We start from the raw sequence: 16,408 nt of genomic DNA on the forward strand, positions 1-16,408 counted from the left end.
GCCTCTTTAGAACTAATCACTGAAATTTTAGTGTAAGTTGCCACTGAGTGTACTTCTGTTTCCTTCGAACCTTCTTGAAACCTGTTACATAAAGTGGAAAATGCCTTTATGTCTGTTAGAGGTTTATAATCTTTGTCAAAATAGTTTTTTGTACATTGATTTCTTTATACAGTGACTTATTTTATAGTTCTAGCGGTGCTGTTTAGATGGGTTTGTTTTACTATACATTCTGACTTTTCATTTCTTTGTCCCTTCATTTGTCTAGTTATTAGTTATAAGCATTTATTTAGAGATTCACTGTTTTAAGGAGAGGTAGTCTTGTCAATAACTTGCTTATGGAGCCCTTTGGCAGTAAGACATTAACACTGCTAACTTCTTTGTTTAAATGGATTTTTCTTTTGTTTTTTCTTTTTTTTTTTTAAGGCAGGAGCCACTTGATTGTCAATCCAATTTTAAACATTCATTTTAAATTAGCAAAAAACTCTTGTTTTTACAAAAAATTCAGATTACATCATGATGCCCTTTAAATCAAATAGATCTCATTTAGTCTTAGTGTAGCTATAACTACCTTTTTTCCTGAGCAAAGCTAGTCTAGAATTATCCTGTAATATATGCTGAGTGTTTCTGAAACCTTTCCTCTTCTTCATTAGCCACATTTTGAGGTAAACAGCAATTTTTTTTTAATTTTCTAAAAATTGTAGACTGAAATAACATTGCCAATAAGAATATTTAAAATATAAATTATACCCAAGTCCTGTAGCCCCTTTCCAAATATATATACACACATATATTTAATGCCATGATATTAAATTAACTAAGGATAATTTAAAGCCATCACTATTAGCTCAACCTTTAAAAACTAACCATCTAGAATATGAAGCCAAAACTCTGCATTTTTGTTCAGTGATGCTTTTTTTCAGCCAATATTTTATTATACATTTCCATTGTCAACATTCTTTAATTAATGTAACATTTAATGACTATTTTTAATGGATTTAGCATAATATGCTAAAGCAATTTCTTTTTTTTTTAACATCTTTATTGGAGTATAATTGCTTTAAAATGGTGTGTTAGTTTCTGCTTTATAACAAAGTGAATCAGCTATACATATACATATATCCCCATATCTCCTCCCTCTTGCGTCTCCCTCCCACCCTCCCTATCCCACCCCTCTAGGTGGTCACAAAGCACCAAGCTGATCTCCCTGTGCTATGCGGCTGCTTCCCACTAGCTATCTCTTTTACATTTGGTAGTGTATATATGTCCATGCCACTCTCTCACTTCACCCCAGCTTACCCTTCCCCCTCCCTGTGTCATCAGGTCCATTCTCTACATCTGTGTCTTTATTTCTGTCCTGCCCCTAGGTTCTTTAGAACCATTTTTTTTTATTCTATAAATATGTGTTAGCATATGGTATTTGTTTTTCTCTTTCTGACATACTTCACTCTATATGACAGTCTCTAGGTCCATCCACCTCACTACAAATAACTCAATTTCGTTTCTTTTTATGGCTGAGTAATATTCCATTGTATATATGTGCCACATCTTTATCCATTCACCTGCCGATGGACACTTAGGTAGCTTCCACATCCTGGCTATTGTAAATAGAGCTGCAATGAATATTGTGGTACTTGACTTTTTCTGAATTATGGTTTTCTCAGGGTATATGCCTAGTAGTGGGATTGCTGGGACGTATGGTAGTTCTATTTTTAGTTTTTTAAGGAACCTCCATACTGTTCTCCATAGTGGCTGTATCAATTTACATTCCCACTAACAGTGCAGGAGGGTTCCCTTTTCTCCACACCCTCTCCAGCATTTATTGTTTCTAGATTTTTTGATGATGGCCATTCTGACCGGTGTGAGATGATATCTCATTGTAGTTTTGATTTGCATTTCTCTAATGGTTAGTGATGTTGAGCATCCTTTCGTGTGTTTGTTGGCGATCTGAATATCTTCTTTGGAGAAATGTCTATTTAGGTCTTCTGCCCGTTTTTGGATTGGGTTGTTTGTTTTTTTGATATGGAGCTGCATGAGCTGCTTGTAAATTTTGGAGATTAATCCTTTGTCAGTTGCTTCATTTGCAAATATTTTCTCCCATTCTGAGGGTTGTCTTTCCGTCTTGTTTATGGTTTCCTTTGCTGTGCAAAAGCTTTGAAGTTTCATTAGGTCCCATTTGTTTATTTTTGTTTTTATTTCCATTTCTCTAGGAGGTGGGTCTAAAAGGATCTTGCTGTGATTTATGTCATAGAGTGTTCTGCCTGTTTTCCTCTAAGAGTCTGATAGTGTCTGGCCTTACATTTAGGTCTTTAATCCATTTTGAGTTTATTTTTGTGTATGGTGTTATGGAGTGTTCTAATTTCATTCTTTTACATGAGGCTGTCCAATTTCCCCAACAGCACTTACTGAAGAGGCTGTCTTTTCTCCATTGTATATTCTTGCCTCCTTTATCAAAAATAAGGTGACCGTATGTGCGTGGGTTTATCTCTGGGCTTTCTATCCTGTTCCATTGATCTATACTTCTGTTTTTGTGCCAGTACCATACTGTCTTGATTACTGTAGCTTTGTAGTATATTCTGAAGTCAGGGAGCCTGATTCCTCCAGCTCCATTTTTCTTTCTCAAGATTGCTTTGGCTATTCGGGGTCTTTTCTGTTTCCATACAAATTGTGCAATTTTTTGTTCTAGTCTGTGAAAAATGCCAGTGGTAGCTTGATAGGGATTGCATTGAATCTGTAGATTGCTTTGGTAGTAAAGTCATTTTCACAATTTGATTCTTCCAATCCAAAAACATGGTATATCTCTCCATCTGTTTGTCTTGTCTTTAATTTCTTTCATCAGTGTCTTATAGTTCTCTGCATACAGGTCTTTTGTCTTCTTAGGTAAGTTTATTCCTAGGTATTTTATTCTTTTTGTTGCAGTGGTAAATGGGAGTGTTTCCTTAATTTCTCTTTCAGATTTTTCATCATTAGTGTATAGGAATGCTAGAGATTTCTGTGCATTAATTTTGTATTCTGCTACTTTACCAAATTCATTGATTAGTTCTAGTAGTTTCTGGTAGCATCTTTAGGATTCTCTATGTATAGTATCATGTCCTTTGCAAACATTGACAGCTTTACTACTTCTTTTTCGATTTGGATTCCTTTTATTTCCTTTTCTTCTCTGATTGCTGTGGCTATAACTTCCAAAGCTGTGTTGAATAATAGTGGTAAGAGTGGACAACCTTGTCTTGTTCCTGATCTTAGAGGAAATGGTTTCAGTTTTTCACCATTGAGAACAGTGTTAGCTGAGGGTTTGTCATATATGGCCTTTATTATGTTGAGGTAAGTTCCCTCTATGCTTACTTTCTGGAGGGTTTTTATCATAAATGGGTGTTGAATTTTGTTGAAAGCTTTTTCTGCCTCTATTGAGATGATTATAGGGTTTTTATCCTTCAATTTGTTAATATGGTGTATCACATTGATTTGCATATATTGAAGAATCCTTGCATTCCTGGGATAAATCCCACTTGATCATTGTGTATGATCCTTTTATTGTGCTGTCAGATTCTTTTTGCTAGTATTTTGTTGAGGATTTCTACATCTGTGTTCATCCATGATATTGGCCTGTAGTTTCCTTTCTTTGTGACATCTTTGTCTGGTTTTGTTATCAGGGTGATGGTGGCCTCGTAGAATGAGTTTGGGAGTGTTCCTCCCTCTGCTATATTTTGCAAGAGTTTGAGATGGAGAGGTTTTAGCTTTCTCTAAATATTTGATAGAATTCGCCTGTGTAGCTGTCTGGTCCTGGGCTTTTGTTTGTTGGAAGATTTTCTTTTTTTTTTTTTCGGTACGCGGGCCTCTCACTGTTGTGGCCTCTCCCATTGCGGAGCACAGGCTCCGGACGCGCAGGCCCAGCAGCCATGGCTTACAGGCCCAGCTGCTCCGCGGCATGTGGGATCTTCCCGGACCGGGGCATGAACCTGTGTCCCCTGCATCGCCAGGCGGACTCTCAACCACTGCGCCACCAGGGAAGCCCTGTTGGAAGATTTTTAATCACAGTCTCAATTTCAGTGCTTGTGATTGGTCTGTTCATATTTTCTATTTCTTCCTGGTTCAGTCTCAGCATGTTCTTCTTTTCTAAGAATTTTTCCATTTCTTCCAGGTTGTCCATTTTATTGGCATATAGTTGCTTGTAGTAATCTCTCATGATCCTTTGTATTTCTGCAGTGTCAGTTGTTATTTTCCTTTTTTATTTCTAGTTCTATTGATTTGAGTCTTCTCCCTGTTTTTCTTGATGAGTCTGGCTAATGGTTTATCAATTTTGTTTATCTTCTCAAACAACCAGCTTTTAGTTTTATTGATCTTTGCTGTTGTTTCCTTCATTTCTTGTTAGTAATTCTTAAATATGAATCTCATGGCAGTACTTAACTAAATTAGGTAACCATGATGTTTGGAAATGTTTTTACTTAATAGTCATGACAGAAATAAAAAGCCACATACTATTGGGGAAAGAGTTGTTCTTTCTGCTACAGTAAAAATGGTTATGATGATACACAGAAAAATATTATAGCAAACTAAATGCCTTTCTTGTCAGCAAGTTCTGGTGGAAGATTCACAGAAAACATTGCTAACGATTCAAAAAAACAACACAGTAAGAATGTTTTGATTGAAACCGAAGCTATTTGTAATAAGCTTCAGATGACTGCATTTTGCTATATCAGTTTCAATTATGGAAGTCCATGAAGAACTGATTTTCTATGAGCCAAAAGGAATATGTTCCAGAGAAGACATATTTTCAGTAATGTTATTTCTTTAAAACACATGATGTTTTATGGAAGCTGAAAACATTACTTCTAACTGAATAGGTACTTCGATTAGAATTTACAAAGGATTTAGGATGACTGATAGATGTGAAATTTCTTTACTCAGTCATTCAAGGGCAAGTTATTACGATAATGAAGTTGAAAACAGAAGTGCACAGAGTACCTCTGAATGTTACTGTCAATTTTATAAAAATAAAATCTTTTAATTATAATAAGGTTGTAACCAAAGTTTGTGATGAGAAACGGAGTAACTCTCACAGTATTTTGTACCATCAAGAAGTTGCCGGTCATCTTGTAGCTTACTTCATTAAAAAACAATAAAACTTGAAGATATTTCTTGGTTTTCTTTTACCAAAAAACCCCCAAAAATATCAAAATTATGTTGTGTGGCTAGTGGCTACCTTGCTATGTAACAGTTTTTTAAATAAAAATAAATATTCTTTATCTGTCTCCTGAGGGCAAAGCATTGTTTATAGTAGAGTGGAAAAAAAATTTATTTTTTGAAAGAAACTTGTGCATGGATAGAACATTTTGAAAATGAATGTAAACTTTACATGGTTAGGCTTATTTCTTTTGTTCCCTAATTATGCAGAGTCTTTACAACAGTGTCTGGCACATGGTCAGCACTTGGTAAGTACTTGAATTAATTTAATCTTTAACAAAAAATGATTTAAGTATATCACCTATAAAAACTTAAGTGTGACCTCATGGCACATAAAATATTAATTCAAAATGGATCTAAGATCTAAATATAAGGGCTAAAACCATAAAGCTCTTTAAAGAAAACATAGAGGTAGATCTTCATGACCTTGAATTTGGCAATGGATTCTTAGATATGGCACCAAAAGCACAAGCAACAAAACAAATAAGTAAACAAGTTCGACTTCACAATTAAAAACTTTTGTGCATCTAAGGACATTATCAAGAAAATGAAAAGACAATCTACAGAATGGAAGAAAATCTTTTTACATCATATATCTGATAAGGTTTAATATCCAAAATATACATAGAATTCCTAAAGCAGCAACAAAAAGACAGACAACCCAATTAAAAAATTTGCTAATAACTTGAATAAACATTTCTCCAAAGAAATAAAGATAACTAATAAGCACATGAAAAAATGCTCAGTATCATTAGTCACTAGAGCAATGCAAATCAAAGCTACAGTGAGATACCATTTTACACTACTAGCATGTGTGTAATTAAGTAAACAAACAAACAGGAACTAACAAGTGTTGCTGAGGATGTGGAGAAATTGGAACCTTTGCATTGCTGGTGGGAGTGTGAAATGATGCAGCTGCTGTGGGAGACAGCTTAGTAGTTCCTCAAAAGTCTAAACAAGGAATTACTGTATATCCAGCAAGTCTACTCCTAGGCATATACCCAAAGAAATTAAAAGCTGGGAGTCACACAGATATTTGTAGGCCAGTGTTTGTTGCAGCATTATTCACAGTAGCCAAAAGATAGAAACAACCTAAGCATGTATCAACAGATGAATGGATAGACAAAATGTGGTATACACATAGAATGAAATATTATTCAGCTATTAAAAAGGAAAGAAGTTCTAATAGATGCTGTAACATGGATGAACCTGGAAGACATTATGCTAAATGAAATAAGCCAGACACAAGGGACAAATATTGTGTGATTCCATTTATAGGAAATATCTAGGATAAGCAAACTTGTAGAGACAAAAGTAGATTAGGTGTTACCAGGGCCTGGAGGGAGGAAAGAACGGGTAGTTATTACTTAGTGTTTACAGAATTTCTGTTTAGGGTGATGAGAAACTTTTGGAAACAGATAGTGGGGTTGGTTGTACAACACTGTGAATGTAATTAATGCCATTGAATTGTACATGTTAAAATGGCTAAAATGGCAAACTGTTTTATTTATCTTTTACCATAAAAAAAAAAAATCTTATGTGAGTAGCCAACCTTGGGAATAGAATTTTTAGTGTGTTTTAAAATATTATGAAAGAGGACTTCCCTGGTGGCGCACTGGTTAAGAATCCGCCTGCCAGTGCAGGGGACGTAGGTTCAAGCCCTGGTCTGGGAAGATCACACATGCCGCAGAGCAACTAAGCCCATGTGCCACAACTACTGAGCCTGCGCTCTAGAGCCCGCAAGCCACAACTACTTAGCCCGCGTGCCACAACTACTGAAGCCCGCGCGCCTAGAGCCCACACTCCGCAACAAGAGAAGCCACTGCAGTGAGAAGCCTGCGCACCACAATGAAGAGTAGCCCCCACTCGCTGCAACTAAAGCCCGTGCGAGCAACAAAGATACAATGCAGCCAAAAATTAATTAATTAATTTTTTAAAACTTACAAAAGAAGAAATTAATTGGATCTGGGAGCATATTTGTATAAGCATATTGAATTGCAACTCTACATGAAGTTGCAAGAAAAACTGATGGAATTCTGAACTGTAGCCAACAACGCATGTATTCAATTTGGACTTCTGCTTCAAGGTTTTAATGGCAAAATATGTAACTGGGAATACCACTGTATTGTTATGATTTTTATGAAAGGTTAAGTATATTCCATCATCTTTCCCTTCCTAAAAATGAAAATTCTGATAAATCATAAAAGTACAAAATATACATTTAGAACTTTACAGGTGTTTATCTTCTATTTTTGTGTATGTTTAATCATAAGTAATATAATTAATGTATATATAATTTATAAATATGCATGCATTGGATGCTCAACTATTTTTGCTGATAAGGGTACACAATTTTATAATGTTTAGGGACTTCGCTGGTGGCACAGTGGTTAAGAATCCACCTGCTAATGCAGGGGACACTGGTTTGATCCCTGGTCTGGGGAGATCCCACATGCCATGGAGCAACTAAACCCATGTGCCACAACTACTGAGCCTACGCTCTAGAGCCCACGAGCCACAACTACGAAAACCCACGCGCCTAGAGCCCGTGCTCCGCAACAAGAGAAGCCACAGCAGTGAGAAGCCCCCGCACCCCAATGAAGAGTAGCCCCCGCTCACTGCAACTAGAGAAAGCCCATGTGTAGCAATGAAGACTCAACACAGCCAAAAATAAATAAATAAATTAAATAAATAAATTTATAAAAACACGTTAAAAATAAAAATGTTTAGAGGCTGTCCATTAGGAGGATATTGTCATTTAAAAAGCATTTTGTGAGTGGCATATCTTTAAAGTTGTATTTTTTCTGTGTTTTAGGCTGCTGGTCTTGGGCGTATGAAACCAAACACACTTGTCCTTGGATTTAAGAAAGACTGGTTGCAAGCAGATATGAGGGATATGGATATGTATATAAACTTATTTCAGTAAGTATCCTTTTAATTCAGTAACTTAGTTGATTCAGAAAATATTAATTTTGAAAGCTTGCACTGGTTTTTGAAGTCTGTTTCTCATATAGTCTCTTCTAGTAGAAGCATAGAATGAAAATAATCATTTGGAAGTTATTTACATTTCTTTTTTTAAAATGCACTTATATGTTTGCTTTTCCACCCCCTTGAAGTATTAAGTTCTGCGTTTACTATTCACTTTTCAGTGGTATTTCCAATGATGTTTATAAGACAGCGTAGTTTTGATTTACTTCACTTTAATTTCCTTCTTACAGGTTGTCTAATGAGTTCTTATCCTTTTGTTACTTTGTCTTTCTGATTTGAATCTATCCATGTTATTTTTGGATACGTATCTGTTTAATCTATTACAAAGGTGTTTTGGGACTGAGTTATTTAATAAAAAGAATAAAATTTCTATTTTTGTCATATTTTGTTTTTAATCTTGAAAAGTACTTTTTCTAGTATTCCTAGTATTTATTTAGCAAATCTCTTTATCTCATTCACACTGTTTTATAGAGGATAAGGATTCCCTCTTAGTACATCATACTTGAAGAGTAGTCTTTTTCTTGTCATAGATGCTGATGAAATAGAACTGTTCACTCCTTATAAAGTATTTCTTTATAAAAATTGTCATTTAAAAAAATTTATATTTGGCAAAATAACTCTAGTACCAGATTCAAATCCTACTTCTCTGTGAATTTTTATCTGTTTATCCTTAACTCACTGGAGTTATTTCCCTTCCTGGAGCTCCTGTTGTATCTATTGGTAGAACCATATTATTATTTGCCTGTATCACATATAATGCTTTTGTTTTCATAGCTACCTTGAAACATCTTTGTGGAAGTAACCAGATCTCATACTTTACTTTCATAAATCTCTTTATATTCATTAGTAAAATATACGATACTTAAGATTTCCCAAGTAATTGTTAAATGGTTTTTAGTAAAATTCAAGCTCTGCTGGTTTGTCAGAGGTTGTGACTGGTCTTTGGCTTTGGGTTTGTTAACTTTTTCGTAAACAGCACTTCACTCTCCCTTTCTAATTCTGTAGTCTGTACTTTGTATGCATGGGGATTAGGGAAAGAAGGAGACTGTGAAAGAAAGACTACATCATGTGGGCTTTGAGCCAAAGAGTATGCTTTTTTTCTTTGAAGATGTAAGACCAGTGAGATGGAGTAATTATCCTAGAAAATAGAAAAAGTGACATTTTTGCAAATAATTCATTCATTATTAGTTGTAGTTTGTCATAATGGGAGCGCTGAAAGAAAGGAGTCTTTTCTGACACTGATCTTTTAGGAACTGAAGTGAATGTTTGCTCTGAGAGTCAAGTATTAATCCAAGTATTATATGTCAAGCAGCAGTTTAAAGATAGGTAAAATACTGCTCTCTGGTTTCTGGAACCATAGACGTTGATGGCTCTTTTAAAGCAGTGATACTGCTTACTCTTTTATCTTGTGACACTTATGTTCTGGTTGTGATTTTAAATACCTTGAACAGTTGAGGTATACTTTATTTACTATGTATGTATTAACAGTATGGAGGGTCTGAAACTGCAAATCAACTTCTATAGCTTAAAGAAATTATATAGATTATAGAAATTTCTATACCTTATAGCAAAAACATTTAGCTATTTTAGTCTGAAGTAGACTAAGAGCTATATTCACTGGATTTTCTTTAAGGAAACTGATTCTGATTCAATTACTTTATTAACTATTTTTTAAAATACTTGTAGTTATTTCTTCTCTAATAGTTAATTAGATCTTTCACAGTACAGCAGAGGAAGGTTAACATGTCTATTAATTTTGTCTCCAGTGAATCTGGAGAAAATATGGATGTCACTGTGATTTTTAAAGCATATTATAAGAATCAGATACTTAAAGCTGAAAGTAAATTTAGAGATCATCTACTATTGCCTTCATTTTATAGAGGAGAGAGACAGAAATTTTTGTGATTAAAAAAAATTTTTTTTTGTTTTTTTCTTGTTACAGTGACGCCTTTGATATACAATACGGAGTAGTAGTTATCCGCCTAAAAGAGGGTCTGGATATATCTCATCTTCAAGGACAAGGTAAATCTTGTTTGAAATACATTTTTTATCTTAAAAATATAAATTACTTTGTGAGAAAATTATATGTAATTCTACAAATTCTTTAATAATTTTAATATTTACCATCTAATATGTGTCATATACTTATTGTATGGCATTTTAAGATCAGATCTGATTGGCTCTACCAAAGTTTGGATTTTCTCTTTGCACCAACCTGAATGGTGGCTAGTAATTATTAATAGAATAAAATTCAATTCAAATCATAAGTTTAAGAGAAACAAACATTAGTTATGATTGTAGTTTGGCCAAAGTTATAAAACTACATGATAAAATAATCAGAGGAAAACATTTTAGACATTTTCATGTTTATGGAAGATATACTTTGTACATAGAGGCATATTAATAATGAAAAACTAAACTTTGTTATATCATTTACTCTTTCTTCAGAAAAGACTATATTTTGTAACTTTCTCATTTTGAAGTAATTATAGATTCACAAAAATTTGTGTACCCTTCCTCCAGTTTCCCCCACTGGTAACATTGTATCTATAGTTCTGTATCAAAACCAGGAAATTGACATTGGGACAATTTACATACCTTATTCAGATTTCACCAGTTTTACATACACTTGTGTGTACAAATGTGCACACAAGCACATGTGTGTGGTTCTGTTTCACTTGTCACATATGTTGTTTCATGTAAGATACAGAGCTGTTCCATCACCACAAAGATCTCCCTTGTGCTACTGCATTATAGCTTCCATTCATACCCTTTCCCTGTTCTCTAACCCCTGACACCCACTGATCTCCTCTCAAACTATATAATTTTTTAAGCTTTTAAAACTTTTTTTTCATTAAGCTTAAAACCTGTTAAAGTATACTTAGCACTTTTGGTAACTTTATAAAAACTATGGAAAATTCCATACCCTCTAACGATTTCCTTGTAGCTTAAAAAATACTGTAAGTTTAAGAAAATTTGTGTACCTAATATTTTGTCCTTATCAATTAATTAACCAGGTCATCAAAATTAGCTAAGGCTAAATAGCTGAGAGGCATATAATGAACTTTCCTCATCTGTTCATGTATTTAAGCTGTTCTAATCCTCCCACTCCCCCCACCACTTTAAGGGTATTGTGCATTTCTGAAAGGAATGCTTTGAGGTCTTTATCCGTGTAACACAAAAGTATGGCCTGCTGAAAATGCATTTTCTTACTCTGGAGTAGGCCTTGCAAAATACTATTTATTATGCTTGTTATGCTCTAACAGTAATTTTGGTTTAGGATACCTGTTAATAACTGCATAATTATTAGTAGTGTTCCCTTTCACTCTCAAAAACATCAGAGTTTGGCTAATAAATGATATACTCTGTAATTTGCTGAGATTTAAATGTGATTGGGAGTTCAAGAAAATATTTTCACGTGTTTATAATCACAAGAATTGTTTTGAAAGCCTCCTTATTCATCATTAAGATTTGGAGACAGGAATTTGCTTTAGCACAGGGCTTAAGAGCATAGGCTGTAGAGTCAGATATGCTTTGAAAATTCCAGCTTTTTCTCTTAGTAGTTTTGTAGCTGGGGCAAATTTGTTGACTTCCAAGCCTCAGTTTCCTCATCTTTATTCATAAGGCTATTGTGAAGATACTGTCTGTGAAGCTCTTAGCATAGTGCTGGCACTGAGGCTTACATACTTTCTATTGTTATTTCTCTTAATATACACATATCAGTGATGAGGATTATGGATAGAAGATCAATTTCATATTATGTTTGTCTTTATGATAAATCTTTTTTATTGTGGAAGCTAAACGTTTACTAACTCCTTCCGAAAAAACAAAAAATGAAGGAAGTGCTTTAAAAATAGAGACGGCACTTTCACCATGAGCTTAGGAAAGAACTCTATCCCCTAGTTTTGGCTTTATAGTCATGGGTATAATTTTTCACTGTTGTCTGTCATCTTATATGTATATGAACATCTGTCACATCCTACATTTTTTACATGTGTAAATGACTTTTAGAGTAGAGTTGGTTCACATTTTATACATCATTCTTTTGTCTACCAGATTCTTATGTTCTGTACATCTCACTCATTACTGATTCCCCATCACCTAATTCAAATGTCTGACAGTTGTGGCTAAAGATATTTAGTTGAATAGTCATTTCAAAATTGATTGTCACATTTGTTTATAATAAGAAATTATTCATTATAAACTTACCATTATCATTATAAACTTTGCTTAAAATTGTCATTTAATTGCTATTATACCATGATGCCCTCTTTTGTTAAAAGATTCAGATAACATTTTGAATACTTTATGTCTACAGAAGAATTACTATCATCACAAGAGAAGTCTCCTGGTGTCAAGGATGTGGTACTAAGTGTGGAGTATAGTAAAAAATCAGATTTAGATACTTCTAAACCATCTAGTGAAAAATCCATTACACATAAAGGTAATTTTTATTCAAACAAGAAATTTTATTAATGGTAATGTTTTAATTTTGGAAGAAATAGTTTTTATTATATGGTATGTCTTACAAAGTAACCAGTTCTCAAACGTGTATTGTTCATTTCTAGTTGCTCAGGTAAAATTTATGCCTTTCCAGAATAGCTACAAATGATTATTTTTAAGGTATTAAGTAGATCATAGAACAGAAACCATGCCAGTTAATTAAACATGCTCTTGTATGTTTTTATTTATACTTAATTTTAATTTGAAGCATAGATTAATCTGAACTTGGAAAGAAACATGGTAGTTTTAGAGTAATGTGTATATAGCATATGATAACACTGAAAGGAATGATGTTTATAAAATTAGTTTACATAATTTTTTTTGTAAATCAAGATACTTCAATACCAGGGGTTTTGTTTATGTGCTGAGATACTCAGAATATTTTTACATCTACTGTACCTGGTATTGTTCAGGTAAAACAATGTAGTAAAATATCAAGTGTAATTTTATTGCTCAATGTCATCTCCTCCCAAGAAATGAGCAATTTACGTTTGCCTGCTGAACTGTTGGGCCATAATTACAGAAATAAATACTCCTGGTGGCTAATGCGGTTTAAGCCACAAAAAGATTTCCAAATCTCCTGAGACTTTGGGATAATTTCATCCACAAATCTCTATGTCATGCTTATGAGAAGGAAAGAGGAATGACTTCCAAATCTTACTCTCCCACCCTCACTCTCCTACCTCTGTTCAGCCTAGTATCTCCATCTGTCCTACTCCCAGCTGAGATGCAACAAGAAAAATCTGCACTGTAAATCATCAAACCGTATCATACTTTTGCTTCCTGTAAAATAATTACCATTCTTTTTCTGAAATTGATAACCTTGGACAACTCCTATCTCTGAAATCTCTTCTAGATTATTTAGAAGCATTAATGTTGCTTTTTCTTTCCTCCTTATTTACCTTGTTTGCTTTACCTTGTAGAGTAGTGGTAGTTGAGAGTTTAGCTGAGACCCATTTTCCATATCAATTCTTTGCTGGCTTGATTATAATCTTTTTTTTTCTATTTCACCTCAAAATTCTATAAACTGGTTCTGATAACTCTTCTTATGTTCCTGCATTTATTTTTAGTTTGTGGTATACATTCTTTCATTTCCTCTTGTTTGTTGTTGTTGTCCTTTTCTCTTGCCTAAAACAGATCCTTTCTTTATGGAATCTGTTAGGAATTAACAGGTAAAACTATGATAGGAGGAGAAGTAATATATTTATCAGGCATCTACTGTTCCTCTCACATTGTAGTAGATGTTATCCATTCATTAGCTCATTAATGTATGTCACAATCTTATGAAGTCTATTTTTATAGAGTAGGGAACTGGGTCAGTACTTTTCTACTCATCTTTTTATTATAAAAATGTAAATGCCTTTAACTTAGTTTAAATCATTTTTCAGTGTCAAGATTTCCTTGACATTTCTGAGCTCTTTGAAATGAATACAGAATGTCCATAGTTATATTTATGTTTTTTATTATCATTAAAAATAGATAATATCAAATATCTACTTTATATGAACAGTAATATTTAATACTATTAAATTAAATGTAATAATTGAAATGTTTCTTGTTCCATAACAGGCATAAAAATTAGCATTCAAAAATAGCATTTATTTCCTGTTTATTTTCTATTTAGCCAATTATTTTCAAAATTAGTACAGAAAACATAGGAAAGTTTATATAATTTTAAACGTCTTCTGAATTATAAACATTCTGGTATAGTTATTATATTTGGTACGTCTGTCTTATTGAGGCATGCAGTATGCAGAGGGACAGAAAGAGTACCCTTTGAATATATGTTTTGTGCTAGGCACTGAGCTGAGTGCATTAATGCTTGCAATATGACAACCTTAAGAGGTAGGTATTGTTCACCCTTTTAACAAATGAGGAAAGTGAGGAGTTAAGTAAAGTAACTAGCTTAAGGTCACAGAGCTAGAAGAAGGGTTAGAGGTAATCTTGGAATGCTGGGAGTCTGACTCAAGAGCCCACTGCAGTGTACTCTTTCCTGTCCAAGTTGGGAGTTTTATGTGCCTTAAACAAATAGTACAGCTTAGAATATGAAAAAAATTTCAGATTAGGAAAACTATTAACCCTAGGAAATATTTATAGATATGTAAATGGACCAACATATGCTATATACATGCATGTACACACACACGTGTATATATATACATATACATATATGTATATATATAAATTTATGTATTTGAAAAATCACTCCTGTATAACCTGGCATTTTATATAAACCAAAAGACTCTTGTCTCTGATCAAATTCCTAAATATTTCAAGTGGTGATTAATTTTTACAAATACCAAATATATCAATTAAGTGCTTCTAAAATTCCTTGTCAGTCATTTGCACAGTGATGCAGTGGCATGTTTGAAATTTATGTATTACTTGCAACATCATTCTACTCTATAAGCCAGAGCAACTGATTTCAAGTATGAAAGTTTAAAAGTTTAAAAATTCTAAAGTTTTTGTCAGTTTTACAGGAATGAAATTTAGGGGTGGGTGTTACTCAGTAGCCCTGTTGGAGGAGTCTAAAATATGTTTGCTCTTTCAAATCCTGAACACTCAGTGTAGAAAATTTCTTCAGTCTTAATTATTTTTCACACTGTTTCTTCATACTATGTTTTATTTATAAATGTGTTCTAGTTACATTTTCATTATCTTATTAATAAGAGGCAATTAACTTATATTTTGTGTTTTTTAAACATAATCTAGATGAGGAAGAGGATGGCAAGACTCCAACTCAACCACTGTTGAAAAAAGGCAGGCATTTTTCATCATTTTATTTTAATCCTTTTTCTCATACTGTTAATTCTTTAACTCCAATCTTATTATTTTCTTTCTTTACCTTGGTTTTTATTTCCATGGTGAGGTGATGTTACAGTTTTTTATTGAATGCAGATTAGAAAAATTATCATTAGGCCAACTAAAGCATTAAATTATCCCAGGAAAAGGTGATATATCAAAGACAAATTCTTTTAAATCAAAGACAAATTCTTTTAAATCATGGTAGTATTTCAGAAATATTCAAATCCTGAAAGTCAGTATTTTAATTTTTAAATTTAAACTGCATGGTTTAGATGATAAGTAGAGACACTGAAATAGGTTTATTTACAGTGTCACTTGCATTCTTTACCATCAGTTGTACCCAGCCAAGTCCTTAATTTTGATACTAATATATTTCTCATTTCAAAAATTACAATATTTCTCACAGTCCTGCTGCGTTTGGGAGATACAGTCATGTCAACGTACATGAATTTTATGAGAAGGAGATAGAGGTGAGAGTTATGGAGCAGTGTGGTTTGGTAGCCATATTATTTCATCATGCAAAATCATTCGTCATGTTTTGCGTACATCATGGCAGCATGAAAAGTGAATGATAGACATTCTACAAAAGTGATCAGACTTCCTTCTGTGGATTTATGCTTTTAAAATTTGGTGTAGGGATTTCATTATAGTCATTTGCTTGCTTACAGAGTCAGTGCTGATTTTTTTTTTCTTCCTTTTTAATTCCTGGGGATACATAATGGGAACTCCCTTGATAAATTGTTCTTTAGACCTACAGTAGATGGGTGCCCTTCCTTGGAGTTCCCACAGTCTTTCTGTGATTCAAAGAAAGATGTGGTGGTTATATGGCTTTAGAATTGGGCCTCACATATTGAGGGGACAAAAGTTAGGTATAGATGAGGGAGTTTTTCCTTAGACTGAGAGGTTTCATTGTGATAACTGCATGATTGTATTG

At 33.6% G+C, this 16,408-nt stretch overlaps 1 protein-coding gene across 1 annotated transcript in view; it reads left to right on the forward strand.

Moving 5' to 3' along the window:
- The window catches only part of SLC12A2 (solute carrier family 12 member 2), a 112,263-nt gene that overhangs the window by 79,721 nt on the left and 16,134 nt on the right, over nt 1–16,408 (forward strand). Inside the window, exons 18-21 of the mRNA XM_022588706.3 lie at nt 7,994–8,100; nt 10,109–10,188; nt 12,485–12,610; nt 15,382–15,429. Coding sequence (XP_022444414.1) covers nt 7,994–8,100; nt 10,109–10,188; nt 12,485–12,610; nt 15,382–15,429 — 361 coding nt within the window. The remainder of the gene's footprint in view (nt 1–7,993; nt 8,101–10,108; nt 10,189–12,484; nt 12,611–15,381; nt 15,430–16,408) is intronic.

Source organism: Delphinapterus leucas, chromosome 3 (assembly GCF_059928025.1).
Source record: "Delphinapterus leucas isolate spDelLeu-1000000601 "Yukka" chromosome 3, BTC_Dleu_Yukka2, whole genome shotgun sequence".
Classification (NCBI taxonomy): domain Eukaryota; kingdom Metazoa; phylum Chordata; class Mammalia; order Artiodactyla; family Monodontidae; genus Delphinapterus; species Delphinapterus leucas.